The sequence below is a fragment of the Carcharhinus amblyrhynchos genome, chromosome 2, assembly GCF_965287045.1.
Source record: "Carcharhinus amblyrhynchos chromosome 2, sCarAmb.v2.hapA, whole genome shotgun sequence".
Lineage (NCBI taxonomy): Eukaryota > Metazoa > Chordata > Chondrichthyes > Carcharhiniformes > Carcharhinidae > Carcharhinus > Carcharhinus amblyrhynchos.
Window position 1 is genome coordinate 102,030,461 of NC_137325.1, and position 26,329 is coordinate 102,056,789.

The window sequence follows — 26,329 nt, forward strand, 5'->3', positions numbered from 1 at the left end:
CATTGAAGCATTGGTGCTTTGGGACTTTGAATGCTTCGTGTATTGGGAAGGAAGGTGTGCCTATATATTGAATGGCTTCAAAAATGGAATCATATCGTTCAATGGCTCCAGTGTTTGCAATGAAGAAGCATGCCTCCACGCAATCACTTCAGAGGTTGAAGACGACCCCAACTCACCTCAGTGGGTCTGTACGCCTCAGCTGTGGGAGAAAAGCCCACCGGTGAAAGCACATCACAGTTACACAACCAGATACTGGAGACTGAGATGGAGTAAGACTTTGACACTCAAAAAAGGGCTGGAGTTGACCTTGAGGCTAAGTCCCAGGGTGATGATGAGCCTCTGGAGTTGTCCATGGAGCAGCAGACGCTGGACATGCACTGTGGACGTCATGGAGGTGGGGCAGGGATTCCAGAGAGCTTGCATGTTCTGGCACTTTGGAGGTGTCTATCCAGGTCATGATTGCTATGACCACCTACTCTACAGAATACTTGGCTTCCTCCATCGAGGAATTTTCATGTAGGGCCAAATCTAACAGATCACTGATATAATAGTGGGTGTGTGTTCTGACCTGCACTCAATCACTTTGTCTCTCCGTTCTGGACCCAGTGCAATGGCAAGAGGGGAAAGGAGCCCAGAGTCAAGTCTGTTTCCTGGCTTCTGTCAAGAAGGCAAGCAGGGCCAAATGGACTTCATGCGGAGAGGGCATGGGGAGGGAAACACATTTGATGGGTCAGCTTCTCCTTGTTCCTTTTGCTGATGCTCAAATACCTTTGAGTGTCACGTCAACAGATGGCCATCCAGCCACTGTGCACTCCCACCATATTGGGAGCCTCACAGACTCTGGCTGACAGAGGACCACCGCCAAAGCAATCCAGACCAGAAGCATAAAGTTAGACCTGTCTCCAGCACAGCTGGCAATAAGAGGGGAACATCAGGGCCCAGCATTGGGTAAGAATAAAGAAAGCCTATATTAGGCAAACTTGGGGGTGCTTATGGATGGCCTTGATTATTTTTAAGATTTACATATTTCATGAGACATTGGGTACATAAGTGTTTGCTGTTTCCCAAATCATATCTTATTAATATGTGGATAGGAAATCGAATGATTCTCTAATTTCATACAGAACCATAGAATTCTTATTGTGCGGAAGGAGGCCAATTGGTCCATCATGTCTGCACCAGCTCTTCAAGCGAGCATCATGAAGTAGTGCCAGAAGCAATGTCAAAGGGGTGGGACTGCATGGGGACTATGACAGGGGTGGGAGTGGGGGTGATGCAGGGGGTCTATAGCAGGGGGAGTCATGCAGGAGTGGATCATGTTGGTGTTCTTGATGGGGGCCAAGTCAGGGTCTTGATAGGGGGTCTGTCGGAGACCAGGCAAGGGGTGCCATTGGGAGACCCCAATGCCCCAGTGCCAGTGACTCATGTCAGGCATGAGGTAGGGAGAATATGTCACTGATGAGGGTGGGGTGGGTATTGATGTCCCTGGGATGAGGAAGGGGGTCTCTCAGTGTACTGTGAGATTGGGGCACTCTCATGCAACAGCACCCAAGCGTATGGAAGTTGGCCCCCTCTCCCCAATACCAGTGCGAAAATCCCAATTCTCCAATAAAGTGTCTGCGTGTAGGAGGATTGCGGTGCATGCCTGAGAAACTATGCAAATATTCTCACTGTTATAACGCTTAAAAATTTTTGGGGAGAATTCTTCCCCATGCTTTCACATCAGGCATGTTTCGTGTGCTTATTATAGCATCAGGAATGTATGATTGCAGCCAATTGAGCTGTCAGCTAGTTTAAACAGCCTTTAATTAATAATTTCAAAATGACAGGCAAGCTGCTGATTTCAGAGCCTGCTGGCCTACCATATTACTGTGGGCAGGCATGATCACACTGGATAATGTGCTTCCATGGGACTCTGAGTTCTCTTTCCGCGATGTAAAATTCAGCCTTGAGATGTCACGGAGAGTTATATGTTTGTGGGGTGGAAACATTATTCAATTTGATAGCATGGAGCTTCAGCCAAGATCCAAGGATATCCAAGGCAAAGTAGTGATGTTAGCAGAGGTTTATGAGTGGTACCATCACCGGTAAAATATAATCGTTTTTGTTAGGAAAACCAAAGGAAACTAAGAATTGATTGAAAGCACATTTTCATTGTCCTCATGAAGGTCATTGAAGGGATCAATGTTCAGCCATTTTACAGAGTATACTGGAGGCAGAGAGAACATGTTCTCAATGAAAAAAATAAAAACCAGTCATCTGCAAAACAAAACAGGGTTGAATGATAAGGTTCAGTGATCATGAAACCTGTGAGATAATAGGCAAAAGAATCAAAGGATAATCTACCAACTACAACTGAAAGTTTGACTTGAGAAAAGAATTCAGATAGCTTTATTAAGCTCCAGATTTTAAGATAGCTTTGATGGGGGAAACCCAGGAAATAGTAATTTTTTTTAGAGGTACATAGTTCTAGCCAAGAACTGATGATCCATCAAAATGTTCAAAACTGCAGAGCTGCAGGAAATAATTAGTAATTATCACCAGTGTGATGGTTGTTCTGGAACCATACCACTCTTTGTGAATTATGAATGGACCTAGAATTTTCATACTAGTGAACCATTTGAAAATTAACAGCAGACTTCAGGAACCTGGATCACATAAACTGGAGATTTCAAGGCAAAGCTGCCTACCAGCTCAATTGGCTGCAATCATACATTGAGTCAAATAGACACAAGCACCACTGCAGTTGTCTACCCACTGAGCCCATTAAAATGTTTGTGTTCATCCATCCATCTATTTATTTTCATTGTTGTGGAAGCAATTACAGACTAAAAACAAACAAGGAATTGTTCACAAAGGGCCTGATTTTACCATTTTCATTCTCAGTGCTGAATCTGGGCGCAATTCAGATCCGACTTGTAAATCTGCTTTCAGGTGCCCCCATACACACTTAGTCTGAAAAAAAATTACAGGTCTCATTCTCTGTGGATGGAGCTTAGCAAGTCCGAAACGAGCGGAGATCTGAACTGCGCAATCGCTGTTAGAAAAAAATTTCATGTTAGATCGTTCCCAGGCCACAGAAAGTGGAGAAAGTGGCCCGGGAGCGAAAAGCAGCAATGATGGCCCCCACAGACATCACTGTCCCCCTTATTCACCCACACCCCCACTACCCAGACCGATCACGACCCCCTGCCCCCTTCCCTCCCCACCGAGTGGCAGTGGACCGCACCTCAGCCTCCCAGAGATCCTCTGCTCTCCCACCACCAATGAGTGATTGAACCCACCCTCCCCACCAGAAATACATCTTACTGGCCTTCCTCCTCCCCCCCTCTCCCCAGAGAACGATCTGGCTTTACTCCTCTCCCCCACACCTCCGAGAATGATCTGGTCTCACTCCCCCACCCACCCCCAACCCCAGGGAATGATCTGGCCTCACTCCCCCCTCCCCCTCCGCTACAGAGAATGATCTGGCCTCACTTTCCCTTCCTCAAAGAATAATCTGGCCTCACTATCCCCCTCCCAGAGAACAATCTGCACCCCCCTGGCCACACACCGCCCCCCCCCCCGCCGATGTCCAGAGAATGATCTGGCTTCACTCCCTCCCCGACCCCCCAACCAGAGAACGATCTGATCCGCCTCCCTTCTCCCCCAGCACTGATCTGAGTCAGAGAGCCGTTAGAAGTGTTGAACTCACCTCTTCTGCAGCTGAAGTGGTCGATTCAGACTTTTATTCAGCATGTTCATTTCGGTGCGATTCCGGATCAGGGAATGTAGTGGTAAAGGGGGAAATGCTGATAAAGTTGGGCAGGCAGTTCATTAATTCAATTTAAATGCATTCAAATGCATTTAAATTGCTGTTACGCCCATTTCGGGTGCAAATCGGATCACAGCCATTCCCGGGTCTCAGTAAAGTGGCAATCTGCGCGGAAGCGTGCATAGATTGCATACACCCGACTTTACCATGCAGTGATAAAATAGGGCCCAAAGTGTTCATTAGCAAACCTGCAGTGGGTAGCACGGTGGCACAGTGGTTAGCACTGCTGTCTCACAGCGCCAGGAACACAGATTCGATTCCCAGATTAGGTCATTGTCTGAGGGGAGTCTGCATATTCTCCCCATGTCTGCGTGGGTTACCTTCGGGTGTTCTGGTTTCCTCCCACAGTCCAAAAGATGTGCTGGATAGGTGCATTAACCATGCTAAATTCTCCACAGTGTAACCAAACCGGTGCCGGAGTGTGGCAACTAGGGGATTTTCACAGTAAATTCATTGCAGTGTGAACGTAAGCCAACTTGTGACTATTAAATAAACTTTAATATAAGCCTACTTGTGACACTAATAAATAAACTAAACTTAAGAGGCGCAGAAAATTATACTGTTCAAGATTTTAGTACAGACATTTAAAAGAAGTTTTACAATCGGTACAGTGCCTTTTAAAATATATTGATGACTAACATGAATGCTTCAAACATTCATCTGCTGTTAATGCCAACAATAATTTTAATGGTCACATGTCAACTATCAGAAGTGTAGTAACTGTGCAATATTATAAACAAAATAGGCAATTCTTAAAGCTTGACTTACTGGACGACTTGGCCAATTAATATGACTGTCAATTAATTATTCCAGAAGCAGAGAGGGAAATCTAAGTATCAGAGGCATCATTTGCCAACTCAATGCACTTCAGTTATTTTAACAACAAGACCTTTTAAGTCATTAATCAAACACCACAGACCATTTCAGTTGGAATGGTAATTATTCGGAGTCAGAATGTTTACCAGCACAGACTTCCACATTTGGCTGGAAATTTGGCTTTGTGATGTTGCTTCTAGATTTTACCAACAGTGACAACCATGGAGGGTGGAATTTGACTCAAGGCAGTGATACACCAATTTAGGTACTTAAAGGGCCAATTAATTGAAATTTTACAGGTGATTTGGTTTTTACCAGTAGTGAGTGGGGAAGATTGGTCTTTGCAGTCCCACCTGGCAAAACAAGATGGTGAGGAAGTGGAGGGATAAGTGCTGGCTCTGTAACAGTGCCATTAGGGAGCCAGTGGACAGTTGCAGGAATGATAGTGTGCAAAGTAAACTGGTGGATGTTGGCAGAAGTTGGAGAGAAGGTGCCACGACTATGGAAATTTATGATCACGGTTATATAGGACTTGTGGAACTTACCCTGAGGAGAAGACACAGGAACATGTTTGAGGGGCTGAGGGGGCTATCCTGGTAAAAGATTTAGGATTTCTAGAGAAGTCACTTGCCATGGCCCTCATTCACCCAGACCTTGCAGTCCCTGTTGAGGAGAAGAGGCAGCTCATGTGGAGGTAGGTCCAGGAAGTGGCAATATTACATCATCAACCTCACAACCAGCAGAAGGGCCAGTTTAGGGATGGGCATGGGAAGAAAGGTTCAGAGGGACATAACAACAGCCATGTGCACCAAGAAAAGTCAATTCCCATAAGACAGAGTAGCCTCCAAGACAGAACTATCTCCAAATATCCAAGAGGCATTGTAAGTAAAGGCCGTACTGTCACTAATCTCTGGTGTCCAGTGATGTACCACAAGGTTCAGTGCTAGAAGCGTTATTGTTTGGTACATGCCTAAATGATATTGGTGATACTGTGGGGAGAATGAGAAGCAAGTTTGCAGATGACACCAGGATTGGTTGAGTGGTTAATAGTGAAGAAGAAGGTCGTAGATTACAGGAAGATTAAATGGGTTGGTCAAATGGGCAGAGCAGTGACAGATGGTATTTAACTTTAATAAGTGTAAGATGATGCACTTTGGAAGAAGTAACAATACAAGAGAATATTTAATGAATGGCAGGACACTTGGAATCTCAGAGGAACAGATGGATCTAGGGGTACTTAGTCACCAATCCTTGAAGTCGGCAGGATTACTAAGAAGGCATATGGGACATTTACTTTTATCAGTCATGGCTTTTAATATAAGAGCAAGGAGGTAATGGTGGCACTGTACAGAACACTGGTTAGGCCACAGTTGGAGTACTATGCGTAGTTCTGGTCACCTCATGAAAGGAAGGAAGTGAATGCACTGGAGGGGAAACAGAGGAGATTTACCAGGATGTTGCCAGGGATGGAGCATTTGAAATATAAGGAGAAACTGGATAGGCTCGAATTGGTTTTTATTAGAGCAGTGAAGACTGAGGGGGGCGGGGGGTGCGGGATGTGGTTGAGGTGTATAAGGTTATGAGAGGTCAGGACAGGGGGGAATAGGAAGCAGCTATTTATAACTGACCTAGATATTGGAATATGGAGTAAAATTTTAAAAATTGCTGAAAATACCAAACTTGGAGGATGGGCAAAGAGTGAAGATGTAGGTAGACTAGCAGAATGTGCAGCCAAGTAGAGATAGAATTTAATACAGGGAAGTGTGTTGTTTTACATTTTAGCAGAAGGATGTGGAGAGTAAGTATAGACAGTCATAATGGTACAATTCTAAAAAGTGTGTAGGTACAGTGGGACATTGGGGTGCATGTGAACTGATCTTTGAAAGTGGCATGTGATCTGAGAAAGTGGCAAACATAGGATTAGAATCTTGAACTTCTTAGAGACATCGAAAATAGAAGCAGGGAGTTGTGTTGAACCTGTATAAAGCTCCAATCAAGCTCTAGCTACAATACTGTGTCTGGTTCTGGTCACCACACTTTGGGAAAGATGTGAAGATCCTTGAGAGGGTGCAGAGGAAATGTACTAGAAGAGTTCAACGATTAGCGGGAAGAGGGTCGTGCTCATTGTAAAGTTGGGTTAGAAAGGCTGGGGTTGTTCTCCTCGGAGCAAAGGAGGTTGAGGGGAGATTTGATAAGGGTGTACAAAATTAAGATAGGTTTAGATCAAGTAGATGAAGAAGGCTTTTCCTGTTAGCTGATGGGTACAAGGTCGGGGAGGGGGGGTATGAATTTAGAATTTAGAGATGCGAGGAGAATGTAAAGAAGAACTTTCTATTGCAGCAAGTGATAATGACCTGTAATGCTCTACCCATGAGGGTGGTAGAAGTGGAAACAATCAATGATTCTACAGGGAAATTGGATTGGAAATTGGAAGCATGATGGAAGTAAACTCCCAGGGCTACAGGGATCAAAGGGGGAGTAGGACTAACTGAATTGCTCTATAAGGAGTCACCATTTACTCAGCCTCCTTCTGTGTCATTAATGACTCTAGGACAATTCAAGGGCAGCAGGGACAGGACAACTCAAAAGCAGCAGAAGCAGGATAGAGTCTTCTATTGATGCAGCAGTCAATGCAGAGCAAGATGCTCTTTAAAAACAATGCCAGCACCTGCCATCCTGCATTTTCAGTGCAAATCCAAGATTGGGTGCCCCCGTCAGCACTCTGTTCCAACATTAGGACGTTAGAACTTTTCTCTTCAGTGGCATGGGCTTGAACAACATCTGGGTGGTGCACCTAAAGGCAAATCTGGTGGCGAGGATCTGAACAGTGTGACATTTTCTTTCACTGTAAATCATGGAAGGGAGAAAATCCAGAGGCTTCTGTAAAGAACTTGCAATCTTCCACCATATTTTCTTCTCTGCACTCTGCCTTTGCAAAGCCTAATGCCCAGGTGATAACATTGAAATTCTGCCCCTCAGTTTGGAGATGAATCGTTTTATTGTCTATTCATTCTGAAATATAATTTTAAAAATATAGATTTTTACAGCTATCCATTGACTGTAATGACAAGTGTTGCTTCAGAAGCATTCTCTGCACACAGTAACAGAATAATGATTTTATAATAAAATGGATTATTCTGGCTAATTCAAACTTGCTCATTTGAGAATTTGTGCACTTACTTTCAGTTACTTTAAAGAATTTAACAACATTTTCCTGGAGTTTATCCCAGAGGTCATTTTCCTGAGTGCTCTGTTTGGCTACTTGGTTTTCTTGATCATCTTCAAGTGGTGCATTTTCACTGTGTTGGAGTCGGAAATCGCACCCAGCATCCTTGTTCACTTTATCAACATGTTGATGTTTAACTACAGCGAGCCAGCAATGACACCTTTCTACTGCAAACAGGTGCGAACTCTGAGTATATCTTTTTGGTTTCCTGTTTGTTTAGAAAATTGCGGTCACTGAACTTATTAAAGTAATTTTGGACATTTTAATGACCTCAGTCATTCTCAGCAATATTGTTATTAACAATTTAGGAGTTGGTTGAAAATTTTAAAATAATAGCAGATTTTCTGATTTCACCAATAATTATAAGCAATGAGTGTTCAATGTGAGAATTAAAATAATGGCACACAATTCGATCACACAACTGACTATGTAGCCATTAATTTTACAGTAATTGCAGAAACTTCAATCTGAATACTAAAATAATGTCACACACTCATATAATGCTAGTAATTATTGTAAATATTAATTGACACTCCATGGATTTGCAGCCAGAAAGTCATAATCAAGTGTTGTCTTCAGGCAATGTGAAATTGGAGTGAATGGAATAATTGCACCACAAAGTGTAAATGTGGTTCAATTCCTATTTATAAGTCATACATTATATCCTGATTTTATACAAAAATGTTTTTAGTGCTTTTTTTCATAACTGTAATCAACCTCCTCTGGCATTGCATACATAGTCAAGAACAAGCATTGCATTTAGGTCCAAGTTAAGTATTTCAAGACCTGAATGAATATAGGAACGTAAGCACTTGTGGACAACTTTAGTCAGCAGAATGGGTTGTATTTTTGCTGAGTTGGATGGATCTGCGGGCCTTTAAAAATGGTAGCTGAGACCCAATTCCTGGATTTCTGACCTCATTTCCAATGTTTCTGATTTTCACCGGCATCTTTTATGAGAGCAGGCTGATTCAGGTCCTGAGCCTTTACCCTGCATTCCTCAGCTTTCTGGCTTTATTGCAGGATTAAACTTGTCCTCTGCAATTTTCATGGATGAAGCCCATTCACCCACTCTACAGTTGTAGAACCAATGAACCCCACAGTAGTATGTGTTAAAAAGAAGCTTAATAAGAAGCTTTCGAATTTCTTAAAAGAGAACTTTTTACTACGGGCTAATAAGTGGCAATCATCCAGACCTTTAAAGGTATCAAAAGTGGAGACTGTAAGCACTTGAAACCTCTTTATCTTGTATAAATAAACATTGTGCCATAGTTAGCATAGATCAGCGAGCCAGAACTGTCAATCAAGCAGTGCTTTTCCTGGGCTCATGGGGTCAGGTGTTTCAACAGGCTAATGGATTCCTGATCTCTCAGCAAAGCTTCATAATGCTCTGCCATTTATTTGAGTATTTAAACACCATGACATGGAAGCATGAGGTGATTTTGGGGGTGGCTGAGAGGCAGAACTTGGAATGGGGGCACAAGGGGCTGTAGGTAATGTGTGAGGGCATAAGGTGAATGGATGGGGAGTGTGTGGGGTAAGGTCATATGGGGAGTGAGGAATAGAGAGCCTTATTTTTCCCATTATAACGGGACCAGATCCCACAGCACTGAGGCGGCCTTTTAAATGGCCCACTCTCACACCCAGAAACCATTTGTCTTCCTCTGAACTCTTGCCTGGGTCAAAAGGCCCTACTGTAATCTGCACTCACACCGCCACAATGAAAATCATGACTTTCAGGGGACTTTCTCCCAAGATGGGTGGACCAAGCAAGAAATTTCCCAGCTGCCACTACCTGCTTTGAGAATGATCATTAAAGAATGTTATTATTTGGTCATGGTATAAGATGTAGGTGTTGCTGGAGAAGACTGTGTTTATTGCTCATTCCTAATGCCATTGGTGAGCCGTCTACTTGAACTCCTGCAGTCTGTGTGGTATAGGTTCACTCATACTGCTATTAGATAAAGGCTGAAATCTTACCACCGTTCATGACAGCGAGATTTTCCCATCCTGCCACAGTGACTTTGCTGCAGGTGGAGCATGGACAGCAGGTAAGATCGCACCCAAAGAATTCCAGGATTCTATCCCAATGTTAATGAAGTAACTGCAATGTATTTCCAAGCCAGGATGGAGGGGAGCTTTCATGTGCCTGTTGTCCTTGTTCTCCTAGATGATAGGTGTACTGAATTTGGAAAGTAGTGTCAGAGCTAAGAGGTAATTAGGATTAGACATGTACATGAGGAGAAATTAGAACTATGAGAAAGACAGAGAAAATATGATATAGTGTCATCTAGAGCTGTGTCAACTCCTGAATAACACTGCAAGAAAGTGCATGATTCAATACTTCGGATTAGTAAGAAATCTGGTTTGCACACAATGTACATGATCTTACTTGCATTCACGCCACTCTCCCACTGCAGCGAAGTCTGAGAATTTGGCTGCCAGTCAAATCTCCGTTCACTGCAGCAAATTGGGAAATTCCCACCGGTATGAACGTTGATAAGATTTCAGCAACATTGTCTACCACTATTAATTCTAACACCTCCACAGAAATTCCAAAACACAGACAAGAGAGAAAGGAACGCGGTGATATAATGTTAATCCAGACAGCCCCGAAGGTAATGCTCTGGGGTTCCAGGTCCAAATCCTACCACAGCAGATAGTGAAATTTGAATTCATTAAAAATAATGATGACCATTAAACCATTAAAAATTCTCATTAAAAACCCATTGGGTTCACACCTGCTGTCCTTACCTGGCCTGGCCTATGTGTGACTTCATATCCACAGCAATGTAGTTGACTACATATTTCCAAGCCTCTGAAATGGCCTAAATAATCACTGAGTTCAAAGACAGTTAGCACTGGGCAATAAATGCTGGCCAGTAGCATCCATATCCCATGAATGAATTTTTAAAATCTGCCTGCGGCCATATGCTTAAAAAAGGGTCACATGAAGTTCTGTAGTCATTCTTAGCAAAATTAAACTGGAGTGATATGCATGGATCTATTGTTTTCTTGTATTTCTGTGATAAGCTTTATTGTGTATCCTAGAAGATTTTTTAAAAAAAATTTTCCCCTGCCAGAGGAGTGTCCAAACATTTTTGGTTCTCATTGCTCTGGTCGCAGTTCCATGGATGCTATTTATTAAGCCCTATCTGCTGTACAGTGACCAGCAAAGAAAAAAGCATGAGGTAAGAACATGCCTGACTGATCACCACTTTTTGTTTTGAACCTAAGAGTTACTTTTGGTGATATTAGTAGATGAATGCTTAATGTGTTGAAATGACCTTCCTCTGTCTGATCTTTAACACAAAAATTGAATGTTTATTTTAAACTGATGAATAGTCCATGGTTTTTTATAAAGTTGCAAGCATAACAACTGTGTTTAATTGGCCTGTCCTTATAGAGAATGTAAGAACTAGGAGCAGGAGTAGGCCATTTGGCCCTTCGAGCCTGCTCCGTCATTCAATAAGATCATGGCTGATCTTCTCGTGAACTCAGGTCCACTTACTCGCCCATTCACCACAACCCTTAACTCCTTTACTGTTCAAAAATCTATCTACCTTTGCTTTAAAAACATTCATCAAGGTAGCCTCAACTGCTTCACTGGGGAGGGAATTCTACTCTTTCACAATCTTTTGGGTGAGGAAGATCCCCTTCAACTCAGTTCTAAATCTGCTCCCCCTTATTTTGAGGCTATATCCCCTAATTCTGGTTTCACCCACCATGGAAACAACCTCTCTGCTTCTATCTCATCTATTCCCTTCATAATTTTATATGTTTCTATAAGATCCCTCCTGTCATTCTTCTGAAATCCAAGCTATAAGATCTAATTGCTTCAAATAGGCAGATGCTCAGGTTTCCTGATTGTCTGATTGTCAGCTCCTGCATATCACTGAGAGACGGAGGACATGAAATCACAAGCTCAAATGAACTCTGAATTTCTTGATAATAGCAATTCTTGGTGTCTCAAGGGCCGAAACATGCTTTTGTAATTTTGTTTGGGAATAGATGTTCACACTTATAAATTTATGATATTCCACAAGATAATAGGGTTCAAAGATATTTATTACCATTCAGAGAGGAATTAAGCATTCAATGATTATTACTTAAAATAATTATTACACCTGTACAATAATTATTAATATTTATTACTATATCTGCAAAGGGTTAGACTTACAGTACAAGGTGCTGGAGAATTTACCAGGTCACAAGTATCAAGGCTGGAGTTTAAAAGGCTGACCAAACCTTGTTGAATTTTGAATTACTTATTCTAACACCTCTTAATTTATGCCTTTCTTTCACACTGAGAAACTGCATGTTTCAACATATAATCTAATCCAAGCAATTGGTCTACAGTTTTAACAAGAATAACTCCACAAACCTTTACTTTTCTGTGCTGCCAATCAAGTCATTTAATTAGAGACAGTTCCAATGGTTCAATATTTCAGCTTTCACTTGTCAAAATTCCTCAGCAATGTTATTGGAGGAGTAGGCCATCCTAATTTCAAATGGATGGTATCATTAACCTGTCAACTATCTCATAGCTGCATGCTTTTAAAAAATGTATATAGCTATCACATCTAACCAAGGAAATCTGTTTTGTCTCTGCTAAGCCTTACCAACCTTAATAGTCACTGCTTGTTCTGTATCTTTACCGTAACTTGCTATCAGTTAAAGCCTACACACTGGACCTCCTTTTCATTTAATCTATCCTTCAGAAATTTATTTAATAAGCAAAAGCTTACAATTGAGAATTAACTGTTTATTTACACTTGTAACTTTATCAAAAAAAAGTAACTTTAAAAAGTCAGATAGACAAAGGCCAAATCTTGGATCTCAATATTGAACAACTGAGATGGATTGCTGCTATTCATGAAAAAGAGCAGCCATGATCTTATTGAGTGGTAGAGCAGGTTTGAAGGGCCAAATGACCTACACCTGCTCCTAGTTCTTATGTTCTTACAAATTAACAGCCTTGCCTCTGCAATTGCCACTGTCCCCCAGCATAACTCACTCCCTCCCATCATTTCAAACCAAAGAACAAGGAACTAAATCAAGCTAAAGGTGTATTCCTGCCCCTCAGCAGGACTTCTAGGATCACACCACAAACTTACAAATGAAATGAGCCATTGTGTCACCCATCCTCTACCACCTGTCCTTGGCCATCCTTCCACATTGAGCACTTATATCTGGAAGGAATACCTCAATGCACACTAATCTATGCCCTGCCATGAGCAGAACTGTAATCACAAGCACCCACTCCCCATCCCGCCCCTCTCCAATGAGGAGTACATAGGATTTCAGAGCCAAGTGCCCTGTGGCCCTAAAATAAAAGTAAAATTCTGCAGGTGCTGCAAATCTGAAATGAAAACAGAAATTGTTGAAGAAGCCCAGCAAGTTCAGCATCTGTGGAGAGAGAAAAATAGAGTTAACAGTTTGAGTCTGAGATTTAACAGCAGTTTCTGCTCTTATGCTCTGTGGCACTTGCACCTAAGCATTGTTGGTGTAATTGGAACACACCATCTTAGTCAGGCAGTCCACCTTCCCTCAGAACCGCTCCCCCTCCCTACAATTTCTGATAGGTCAAAGTCGTAGTGGACACTGGAACTTAAAAACACTCCTGAGAGTTTACAGGAGCTGACAGTAATTTCTGAATTCTGAATGCATTGATACAATTGAGTCATCTTATTTTATTGATTCATTTGGATTTACTCATTGTTACATTATTTTATCCTAATGCAGCCTTGTGGGTAAATATATAAATTGTTAATGAATTTGAATGGTTCATCTTCCAAGGTACCCCTGTGTGACAGCTCAAAAGTTTCTATCCTCCAGTCTGAACACACTGAGGCAGAAATTATTGAAGGAAGAGACAAGAGCCACTGGGAGGAAGAAAAGGTAAATGATCGTGGAAGGGTAAGATAGTGATACAGATTAATAATAAGTTTATTAGCAGTTACTAAGCATTATTGGATACTCACAGCATAGATGTTTCTGTGAAAAGCTTGGACTTTAGTCAATCATGTGGTTGACATTAAACCCACTTTCTAAATAATCTTTTCTGCATCTAAGACCACTATCCAACATAGGACCTTATTCTTAAAATGTTAATTTACCTTAACGTGCAACTATATCATTAACTCCCAAAAAGTGACACACATGCAACAGTAAAGTTATAAAATTCTATAAGTATTCCATATTAATTTATTGGGGTTGTAAAGTGCTAACTGCATTGCTCGTATTCTAATATGAATGCATATTTGTTACTTTTAACTCAACAGTTCAGCTTTGGTGACACCTTTGTACAACAGGCTATCCATACTATTGAGTACTGCCTGGGCTGTGTGTCAAACACCGCTTCATACCTTCGCTTATGGGCCTTAAGCTTGGCTCATGCTGGTGAGTATTAATAGCATAAGTTTTCCATTACCTAATGGTGTCACTGCGAAATGATGCACTTTCAGAGACTTCATTAGTGAACAAAAAGGGATTTGTTAACAAGTCATGTAGAGCAGCAACATTTGAATTCTAAAATACTTCTGCCAAAGAGAACTTCTCGCCCTGGAGTGATTCCCCACTCACTGAGTCCCAATTGGCCTCCCAGGCCAGGTGACCCTTACTCTGCTGTATTGCCCCTAAAGGGATGATCACCACAATCCTTTCCCCTTAATCTTGTTATAATCTTCAATAACTAATTTACTCAGTGCTAACTGCAAACTAAACGTTATGTACATGAGTTAGACAATTATAAATCAAGGACTGAATTTTCCCATCCTGCCCACCATGGGAATCATAGCGGGCCGCACACGGACCATGCAAAGTTCCATTGACCTCCGGCGGGATTTTCCGGCTTTGGGGCGAGTATGACCAGAAAATCCCACAATGGGCCTTTAAGGAGTTTGCTGACCCTTGTCAAATGGCACAATTCAGTTGGCTGGGATGCTGCCCCAGGATCGACATTGGCTGTGATAATAGGTACCCCTTACAGTACGTGCAGTTCATCACTAATTGCTGCCATGGAGACATCAGTTTCTATAACAGATCAATCATGTACTTTCGTTGTAATGGATTCAAAAACATTTCTTGATAGCAACATTGACTACTGGAGTGTCTCTCTACTCCTCAAGTGGTCCATGTGTTTACAAATGATCCATCCCTCCATGTCCACGTGGTAAGAAAGGGGTCTGGTCTGAGAGATAATAATTCTGTGGATCCAACTTGATCCCGAAGTTTCTCATATATACAGCTAAATATCCGTGTTGTACTATGTGAATTGTGTCTTGCTTTCTGATTATTTGGTGTGCCCAGTCCTCCATGGAGGAGTCAAATGTCAAAGATATTCTGGTGAGTATATACTCTTTTCTCAGAAGTCAATTAGTACAGGCTACTTGCAGGTGTCAGGCCAAGGGTAGTAACAGAGTAATTTATCCTCATCGACAGATGTAATTATATACTTTCAGAGATATGGGGGCGACTCTTCCAAAGTGCTAAATTGGTGGGAAAGCTGTTCTAGATCACAACTGTTTTGCCAATTCAGCTTCTCACTTGAATCTCCACACTCTGTGCACTGTAGAGGTCCCAATTGTGAATATCATTAAAAACCCAGGGGGCAGGACCTATTCTCACCAGTCTGATAGTTCCAGAACTCTGCGCATACACAGTGGTTCCAATCTGTCAGACTGGCCAGCCCGGGACCCCCGCAGTGCTGCCACTCCAGCCCTCCCATGGCCTGATCATGGCCCCCACAACAATCGCCGGGCCAGCCCTAACCCCCCACACTCAACAGTGGTGATCCCACCGCCCCAGCAGATCTCCCCTCCCCACTAACATTCCTGGGATAAGACCCCACCCCTCCCATCCTCCAGGAGGCAGGCCAGCCCCTGGCAAAACATCCCCCCAGCCTGCTCCAATCGCTGCCCTCCCTCCATCCCAGACCGATTCCAATGCAGAATGGCAGTGGGACCCCCCCCCCCATCCCCACCAATTGCCCTGAGGCCCCGCCCACAATAAGACCTGCTCCTGGGCACTACACAATGCCTAGTGGGCAGTGCCAAGGTGCCCCGTGTGCATGGGCACTTTGCCCTTGAGCAGTGCCGGGGGCACAGCCTGGTACTGCCAGGGTGCCCATGTCCAGGGGCACCGCTCCCTGGTGCCCGACCCCCTGGGGGACCCCACTTTCTTTCCGTTGGGAAAAAACGTGGGGAACTACTCTAAACCCCACTGGAATGAAGTACTCCTGGCAGGGTGGGAGATTCAATCAGGACCTGAAAGTTCCCAATAATGACATTTAAAATACATTTAAAAAAGATTCAAATCACTTACCTGTCTTCCCGTCAGTTTCCAGTGTGGTCTGGTCTTCAGCTGTTCTCTGGCTCTGGGAAATGTGCATGCATTCCCGGCTCATGCGCACATCTCCTACCCTGACCCGCCAGAAAAGTTGCTAGTCGGGACGGGAGAATCACCCCCATAGTTAGTGAACAAAAAGGCATTTATGACAATTTTTTTAAAAATACTTATTTACAGGATGTTGCTGCCACTGGTGAGGCCAACATTTATTGCCCATCCGTAGTTGCCGCTTGAGAAGGTGATGACATCTTCTTGAACAGCTGCAGTCCCTGAGGTGTAGGCACATTCACAGTCCTGTTAGGAAGGGAATCCCTGGATTTTGACCCAGCAACAGTAGGTAAAGAAACGGCAATATGTTTCCAAGTCAGGCTGGTGGCTTGACAGGAGATGGGGAAACCTCAAGGTGGAAGTATTCCCAGATATCTGGTACCCTTGTCCTTCTAAATGGTAGTGGTTGTCTAAGGAACCTTGGTGAGTTCCTGAACATAAGAACATAAGAAATAGTTCTTATGTGCAGCTTATAGATGGTACATGCTTAAGTGCAGCTTATAGATGGTACATGCTGCTGCTACTGTGCATCAATGGTGGGAGGCTTGTGGAAGGAGTAGCAAGCAAATGGGTTGCTTTGTTCTGGATGTTAAGTTTCTTGAGTGTTGTTGGAGCTGTGCTAATCGAGGCAAGTGAAGCTTATTGATCACACTGTTAACTTGCGCTTCGGGAAGCCATGCAGTAAGTCACTCATCATGGGGTTCCTAGCCTTTGGCTAGAGCCTGTATAGCTATAATATGTTTGCAGCTAATTCTAAAATGCCTCTGCCTGCCCCTAGGATAAAGTCTCAGTTTGAGTCCCGGTAGGTTGTCCAGGCCAGGTGACCCTTACTCGACTGTGTTGTCCTAAAAGGGATAACCACCTCACATTGATAACATCTTAATAGCCAGTTGTTGGAAATCTGAGTGATTCTGATGTGCTGATGGACGTCAGGGCTGAAGGATCCCAGTGCCAGCATCAAACTCATTTGAGTCAAGAGAACAAAATCAGAAAATTGCCACTCGTACACTGTCCCTAATTGTGGGAGAGAACATAACTGAAGAAGTCAGTCCTAACTTAGAGCAAGTTTTGAATGCAAAATGATGCAAAATACAACAGCATTAACAATTTATCTGCATTATTCATAAGAATAAAATACAGGAAATGGGAAGTAGGCAACAATTGCATTGTTGCTTATTTACATAAATTCTCACAAGTATTTGAAGGAAAATAAACTTGCTGCCAAAATGCTCAGTATACAGTGCAATTCCAAATTTAGAAGACGACTCCCTGCTGGACTGATACAGTATTTGTTTTCCCATATCATCTGTGCAGCCTTCTGCATAAAATGTTCATTTGCACTATAGAACATAGACCATTACAGCGCAGAACAGGCCCTTCGGCCCACGATGTTGCGCCGACCAGTTAAAAAACAATGACCCTCTAACCTAAACCAATCCCTTTTCATCTATAAACCTATCCATGGATCTCTTAAACGCCCCCAAACTAGGCGCATTTACAACTGCAGCAGGCAGGGCATTCCAATCCCTCACCACCCTCTGGGTAAAGAACCTATCCCTGACATCCGTCCTATAACTACCCCCCCTTAATTTAAAGCCATGCCCCCTCGTGCTAGCTTTCTCCATCCGAGGAAAAAGGCTATCACTGTCCACCCTATCTAAACCTCGAATCATCTTATATGTTTCAATAAGATCCCCTCTTAGCCGCCTTCTTTCTAGCGAAAACAACCCCAAATCCCTCAGTCTCTCCTCATAGGACCTCCCCTCCATACCAGGCAACATCCTGGTAAACCTCCTCTGCACCCTCTCCAAAGCCTCCACATCCTTCCTATAATGTGGGGACCAGAACTGCACACAATACTCCAAGTGCGGCCGCACCAGAGTTGTGTACAGTTGCAACATGACGCTGCGACTCCTAAATTCAATCCCCCTACCAATAAACGCCAAGACACCGTATGCCTTCTTAACAACCTTATCTACTTGATTCCCAACTTTCAGGGATCTATGTACACATACACCTAGATCCCTCTATTCAGAGTCCTCCTGTTAGCCCTATACTCGACACATCTGTTATTCCTACCAAAGTGAATTACCTCACACTTCTCCGCATTAAACTCCATCCGCCACCTCTCGGCCCAGCTCTGCAACCTGTCTGAGTCTCCCTGCAAACTATGACACCCTTCCTCACAATCTACCACACCGCCGACTTTGGTGTCATCAGCAAATTTACTAATCCACCCAACTATACCCTCATCCAGATCATTTATAAAAATTACAAACAGCATTGGCCCCAAAACAGATCCCTGAGGCACACCACTCGTAACTGGACTCCATGACTCCTTGTTTGTGCATATGGACTTGCACAAACAAAAAATGTTAAAAATAAACTAAATTCAGCGAAGTTCAGATTCATAGAACTATCTCCAAAGGCCACTTTCAGGTATAAGCGTCCAAATGTAGCCACTTAAACTACTGAAGTCTGAGTGACCACTGCTAGAGGCAGGAAAGGTTGACTTTCCGTAGAGTGAGGACATAGAATCCATAAAACCACAGAATCCCGACAGTGCAGAAGGAGGCTGATCAGCTCATTGCGTTTGCACTTCTCTCCAAAAGAGCATTTAATCCAGGCCCATCCCCTTTGTCTTATCCCTATAACCCTGTGCCTTTAACATACTAATCCACCTATATATCTTTGGAACCTAAGAAACAATTTAGCATGGCTTCTCTACCAAAACTACATATCTTTGGATTCTAATGAGCAATTTAGCGTGACCAATCCACCTAACTGGTAAAATAATGGGAGGAAACTGGAGCACTCAGAGGAAACCCATGCAGAAATGGGGAGAATATGCAAACTCCACACAGGTAGTCACCCAAGGTCAGAATCAAACCTGGGTCTCTGGCACTAGGAGGCAGCAATGCTGACAATTGTATCACTGTGCTGCCCAGGACATAGTGTGATCTGTCCCTGCTGAAGGTCTTGGAAACACCAGCGCTCACCAACTGGTTCAGGATGTGTCAGGTTTCCTTCAAAGAATAATTTCCTTTCACCAAATGGTAACATTTGAAAAAGTGGCCATCTTGAACTTCCCTGATGAATGATTTTGGAGCCACTTGTTAATTGGTGCCTGGGCTGAAATACTGCCAAGGCCCCAAACAGGTTGCTGGAGACCAGGTATATTTACACTAATTATACATTAAGCCTAAAGACAGCCTGGAAGCTGTAAATAACATTGTAAAAATGTAAAGACTCTTCATACCTCTTCCAATCTTACATCTGTGACATCATTGTGGTTAATAAATTTTCCAAACCCCATAAGGTCATAAAAACCATAGGATGTCAGAGCAGAAGTAGACCATTCAGCCCACTGGATCTGCATTAACATTCAATGACCATGATTGATCTGACATGATAATCCTCAACTCCATTTTCCCACCTTATTCCCTTACTGATTAAAAATATGTTTTAAAAACGAAAAGGCCATACCAAAAACATCAGCACAGGCTTGGTCCTGCCAAAGTTTATTGTCATTTTGGTAGATTCCTCCCAAACATATGGTAAAAATTCACCAAACAACCACAATCTAGAAGCTGTAAATAACATTGTAAGAATATAAGGACTCCTCACCCCACTTCCAACCTTACATCTGTGACATCATTGTGGTTGATGAATTTTCAAGGCCATTGGGTTAAACTCTCTGTCAAGGGAAAACAGGTTCCTTCTGACTACTCTATCTCAACCCACCACAATTTTGTACCTCTCAATCATGACATTGCTCAGCTTTCTCTGTTCCAAGGAAAGTAACCCCAACCTCTGCAGTCTCTCCTCTAAGCTAGGGCTGGCAACATTCTAGACAATCCTCTCTGCACTCTCGCCAGCAGTGCATTCCTTCCAGTAATGTGGTGACCAGAACTGCACACAATACTCCAACTGTAGCCTCAACAGTGTCTTATACAATTCCATCATGATATCCCTCCTTTTGTATTCTGTATCTCTGCCAATGAAGGAGGGCATTCAATTTGCCTTCTTTCCAACCTTATTTACCTGTACTGCTACCTTTAGGGATCTGTGCACTTGCACATGAAGATCTCTCACTTCATCTACCCCCCTCAGTATATTCCCATTTATTATATATTTTCTTTTACTGTTTGACCCCCCCAAATGGATTATCTAATTGTTTGGCATTTCCTTCATACCCTTTTTAAACAATGAAACCACATTCGCATTCCTCAGTCCTCTAGCACCTCACTTGTGTCTATTGGAAAATAGTCCTGAAGGCATCTGCTAATTCCTCCCTGACTTCCTTCAACATCTGGGAACAATCCATCTGGCCTTGGCAACTTATCCACTTTCAATGGATTCTAACTCGTCTAATATTTCCTCGCTCGTTATGATTAGTTTGTCCAATATTTCACATTGCTCCTCTTGGATTACTATATCCGCATCATCATCCCTGTTCTAACTCACTGCAAACCAGGGGTATAATGGAAAACTTTCCACTTGCCTGTCACCATCTAGAAGCTTGTCACCATCCAGGACAAAGCATCCCACTTGACTGCCACCCTTTTCACAAAACAGTCAATCCCTCCACCACAGATGAACAATGGCAACCTGTATATAAGACACATGCAGAACTTATCAATGTTCCTTCGGCTACACCTTTTTAACAACCACTACCATCTAGAAGGACAAAGGTAGCAGATACATGTGAACACCACAACCTGGAGATAGCCCTCCAAGTCACTCACCACCCTGACTTGGAAATCTATCGCTATTCCCTCACTGTCGCTAGGTCAAAATTGTAGAATTCCCTTCCTAACAGCACTGAGGATGTACCTACACCTCAGGGACTGCAACAGTTCAAGGAGACAACTCACCATCACTTTCTGAAGGGCAACAAGAGATAGACGATAAATATTGGTTTAGCCAGCAACGTCCGCATCCCTTGAATGAATTTTTAAAATACCAATTTCTACACAGGTCTGCCATTTTATGACGTTTCACCATGGTTCAACCACTCATATTGTCCCACAATATAGAATCATAAAAGGGAAACTAAATGACTCAGTGACTTTTGGGAGTTCCTAAAAATGAAGTAGAACCAGAAAATGACCATTTTATGGGATCAAATAGGGAGGGAATGTTGGTCAGCTTAAGCTTACTTAGAAGGACTTCAATTAACATTATGGTCAAAATTCTCCAGCTGTTCATGTTGGCAGGATTCTCTGGTCCCATCAGCGGCATATCCCCGTTGTGGGTTTCCTGGCAGCATGGGGTGACTTCAATGGGAATTCCCACCAGCGAATGGTGCGCCGCTGAAATAAAATGCTGAGGAGGGGGCAGGGGATGGTCAAAGAATCTCACCCTATGTTTCTTTCCTCTGATTTGTTTTAATTGAAACCGGATTTCCATTCCCAAGTTCATACTATTTATCACAGGCAAAATCAGCTGCCAAATTTTCAACATTGTGGAAGTTTAACATTATGAAAATCATGATGGAAATAGTTGCCAAAAGGTTTGGTGCTCAAAAATTATGCATCTGTTCAGGCATCTTTCACACACAAACCTTAAAGAAGTTGGAGATGGAAACGAGGGAAGATTTAATCTTCATTTTTGTAAATTCACTAATTGCAATGAGTGCTTCTGAGGATTGGAAATTGATTAACGTAACTTCCATTATTTAAGAGGTATATCTAAATATTGGAAGGCAGGCAATTAAATACAGAGCAGACAGAATCAGTTACCGAATGCAGCCCACGTAGCTGGGGATAGTCATAAACCAAATGTCAATGCAATCAAATAGATATTCCCACTCAATATGAATTGCTATGGAAACTGCAAAAATCTTTGAAAATCCACTGAACAGACAACTTAATTATTAATTCCATATGTAGACCCATTCCTTAGTACAATCTGGCGGCTTGTGATTGGAGCTATACAGATAACAGCTTTAAGGACTTTTGTTAACTCAAAGCCTGAAATCTCATTCAATGTAAAAGAAGCTTTTATATTACATTGCTAGTGCAAAGTGCCCTGATGCAGAAATGCAGTGGCTGCTTGAAATGCATCTCCAGCTTATTAAAATTATCATGAGCTTTGTCCTTGTGTCATGAAAGACTTATTAAATAGGAACTTCACCAAATTAAAGCCAACTTCAAGGTTAGGAAATTTGTGCCTCCTATTTCCTGACATCTTAAAGGTGGCATGCACAGGCCAGGTTAGTCAGTCTTTTGAACGTGAGGTGAGATTTTGTCTTAGTCTAGCTCAGTGGCAGAGAGAAGGGGAGCAGCAGAAGCTGGATCACCCAGTAGTGGCAAAGAAGGGGAGGGGAGATGGTGATCAGGCTCTCAAATGCTTTATCAAGTTGAGCTGGTAAGAAAGTGGTGGTGGTTAGGTCCTGAAACAGCAGTATAGTAAGTCATGTTGCAGGGGAGGGATTTGGTAGTAAGAGGTGTCCAAAGGGAACTAGGCTTCGGCCTATAGGGTGCATTATTATTGCAAAAGTTTTGTCCTGTGTGACCAAAGGACGCAGTTATAACACACATGGTACATTGACAGTCCAAGAGGGGATGTCAAGCTTGAAACAAAGTCAGTCCAACTGGAAGAAGAACAGGTCAATGGTGTCCAAAGGAAGGTCAAGAGATACAGATAGTTGAACGAGGATTATTGAGGGGGACTCCAAAATGATGCAGAAGGGCTGAGGGGGGATGTCAAGGGTGAGAAATGGAAGATCAAAAGCTTTGGGTCAAGGGTAATGGTTCGATGTTCAAGGATTATTGGGGGAAGGAGCAGGGTAATGTTGGAAAGTTAAGGGAGATGGGAAGAAGCTTGAGGATGACCGAGGGAGGGTGGACGTGGACAACCAGGATTTGCAGACTCACTGCGTGCATGTCCATCAACATGCCTACTAAGAAAGTTTAAACTTGCAGGAAATCAGGTTCTTGTGGATAAAGGCCACTGTGGGATGAACAGAGTTATGGATGTACCCCATACATTCCCATCAGTCAACCGCAGCTGCTCTAGGAATGAAGGGCACATTAACAGAGGTGATCATATCTAGGCCAGTCTTCTTCACATTGTTCACTTTCTGAATTTACAATGAGTCTCAAACAATCAATAATTTGCAGTCTCGGAAGGTGGAGAAGATTTGTCAGAGCAGGACCTTGGCTAATCAATAATGTAGACCACAATGCCATCAGCCAGCACATGCCAGAGCCATTGCCGAACTCAAGAAACTAGATGGACTCCTCAACCATCCACACAATGTTTCATGTAGTGCCTGACACCTCCGCCAGATTTTCCCCAACATTTATCTGTATCTCCAGCAGGCTTAGTGCGACCAAGATCAAATGCCTGGGTTTCAACATTTACCTGATCCTCAACAGTCCTCCCACTGTCAGAGGCGTATGCACACACAATCTTCGTCAGTTTTTGGAATGTGTCCTTAATATAATCACCAGCATATGCTCTTGATTCTATACACAAACCCTTTGAAACCCATATGGGTATAACTGGGCTGGTGAAGGGTGAAGCAGATGATGATGCCTCCTCTGGGTGCTCTTGGTCTGGAGTTGACAGTTTCCACTATGACTTCCTATGACTATGGTGATGATCTGCAATGGAGAACAACAAGAAAGACTTTAAGGAGAAGCTCATTCTATCAAGAAACTACAGTTTCACACATATCTCAACATCAGGTTGGATGCATTCCCACTCTGCTTGGCTGGCTAATCCAGACTCGCTGTTTGTAACAAACGTGCCAAATCTGCCCACCTCCAATCTTCATGGAATTCTAATCAAAAGGCTTTAATACTTCAAGGTCAGCCACTCCACCTCCAGTCTCAGCTCTCCCTCTGCATTGAAGATTTCCTTTTCTGCCTGACAAAGTGGAGACATAATGTTGTGTCAGGAAGCACTTAACTCCCTTGCTCCCGTGCCACATATTAGCCATACATTCTCACTGGTATCTAATTGCCTTATCACAATTGCACAACTATCAGACTATCTGACTTCTTGTGCCATGTGGTCCTGAATATGGCTATACATTTTCCAGCCTGACCTCTCTCCCAACTTGCAAAACTCTATAGCTTGATATCCTCCATGAGAGGCCATTTGATGCAATGTCACATTGCTTGTTACCTGGCCGATTGGAGGAAGCCGTTTATTCTTTTATGGCACTGCATCCAAGTTCTTGGCCGGACCTCATGGCAACTCACCTTCTCTACAATCTCTGTCTGGGCCATTTTAGTCAAATGGAAGGATCTCTTATTGTCATCCCTGAGGAGGAACACCTCCTGCTATTCCCAAACAGCCTGAAAAGAACCTGCAAGAAGGCATCACCAAACTGTGAGACTTCTCTTTGTGTGTATGCAGACATGTTATTGCAAGAGAAGGAGGGGGTGCAAGAGGATGAATTGCCAGATGAAAGGGGGAAAGTGATGGGGGACTCATTGATGAAAGGTGTCGAGAGGGCTGGAAGGTGTAAATGGTGATTGGAGGCTGTGAGTCCCAAAGAGAAAAAAAAACTTAAAAGCCCTGCAGGCTGAGACTCTATATTAAATCTTGGCACCTGTTCTCCCTGCCATCAGAGACTGGATGTTTGCGGAAATTAACCTTTTATAGCTCATCCCAACTTGAAATTGAGTCTGTTGATGGCAAGCGTAAATACTTCCTGCCTTTTTCTGTCACGTAATGGCACACTGAGCTTATGCCTGCTGCACCCACTTACAATTTTTATCTTAATTGCAGGTGTCCTGATACATGAGCAGAATTGGCACTCACTTCTGCTGGGAAGTGCACTTTTCCAATTAAATTCCACCCTACAATAATTAGACTGACTCAAGAAATGCCGGTAGGATCAAAAGATTTGTGGCTGCCTTACAGCTTACACCAATTAGATAATCTAGGCCAGTACTCAAGAAATCAGTGTGCATTGATGACACTAGATGACACTGACATGCATAGAAAACACTAACCAATCTATTCTTTTTCCAGAACTTTCTGAGGTGTTGTGGCACATGGTCCTACACAATGGCTTCACAGCAAATAAAGGGTTAAGCTCTATTGGACTCACAATCACCTTTGCTGCTTTTGCTGTTCTCAGTGTGGCCATTCTACTGGTCATGGAAGGTCTTTCCGCATTTCTACATGCCCTGCGTCTACACTGGTGGGTACATAAGAACAAATGCAAGGTGTGAAAAGTTATTAAAAAGGATCTGGCCGAGAAAATAAATTGCAAGTTGCCTCTATTATTTTAAATAATTTTAGTGCAGTATGTAATTTTTGTAAACTGATTAAATAATAACAATAATCCAAATTTATTTTTGCAGCAAATAAATTTCTATTTCAGTAATTCATCCCTACCAATGAATTGGAAGAAAGATTGAATCACTTTATTGGGATACATGGAGAAATAATTGTAATGTTAGGCAACCAATTAATATGTTTGATTCTTAAACATTTAATTTATATTAAGACATGCATATTTCCTGCAAGAGTCACACATCACAACCATGCTCTTTATGCAGTTGTCTATAATGCACTCTTAAAAGCCTACTTACCTCCCAAGATAGGTGGTTTTACAGCAGTGTTCTCTGTAGCTCCACCCATGTGAGGTCTATTAAAGTAAAACATGAGCCGCCTCAGTGACTTAGGGCATTAACTGTTCATGTCTTCCATTGACCTTAACTTGAGCGAATATTTTCCCACCGTTGGTCTACCCTTAGATAGTCCTTTTCTGCTTCCGTGCTCTGTGTTCCCACAGTCCTATAATATGGTCTGATATAATTGCCGTACACCTTACTGCAAAAGTCTTATTCTCAGCACTGACCAGGAGAGGGCTTTCAAATTATTTAAGCATTTGCTGCCCTCTCATTATCATGGCATTCCCATCAGAGATAAGAACATAATTTTTTTGGTGTGGGGAGGAAATATGGGTAAGTCTCTTTTATTTAACAGCAGACAGTGATTATCAGCAGTGTTAAATTTAAATAACAGGCAAATCCAGCATGGGAATGGGAACACTGAGGTACAATCATCTCTATAGGATATTTCAAAGCATCCATGACTTTTCACCT

The 26,329-nt window shown here is 42.7% G+C and overlaps 1 protein-coding gene across 6 annotated transcripts in view; it reads left to right on the plus strand.

Annotated features, from left to right (window-relative positions):
* Positions 1–26,329, plus strand: part of LOC145356924 (V-type proton ATPase 116 kDa subunit a 1-like) — a 246,098-nt gene that overhangs the window by 213,260 nt on the left and 6,509 nt on the right. For 5 of the 6 annotated variants that reach the window (XM_080209944.1, XM_080209928.1, XM_080209959.1 and 2 more), the window contains 5 exons: positions 7,817–8,033; positions 10,940–11,047; positions 13,656–13,757; positions 14,141–14,258; positions 25,248–25,419. In XM_080209944.1, coding sequence (XP_080066070.1) covers positions 7,817–8,033; positions 10,940–11,047; positions 13,656–13,757; positions 14,141–14,258; positions 25,248–25,419 — 717 coding nt within the window. The remainder of the gene's footprint in view (positions 1–7,816; positions 8,034–10,939; positions 11,048–13,655; positions 13,758–14,140; positions 14,259–25,247; positions 25,420–26,329) is intronic. The other variant, XM_080209968.1, reaches the window with a different exon arrangement.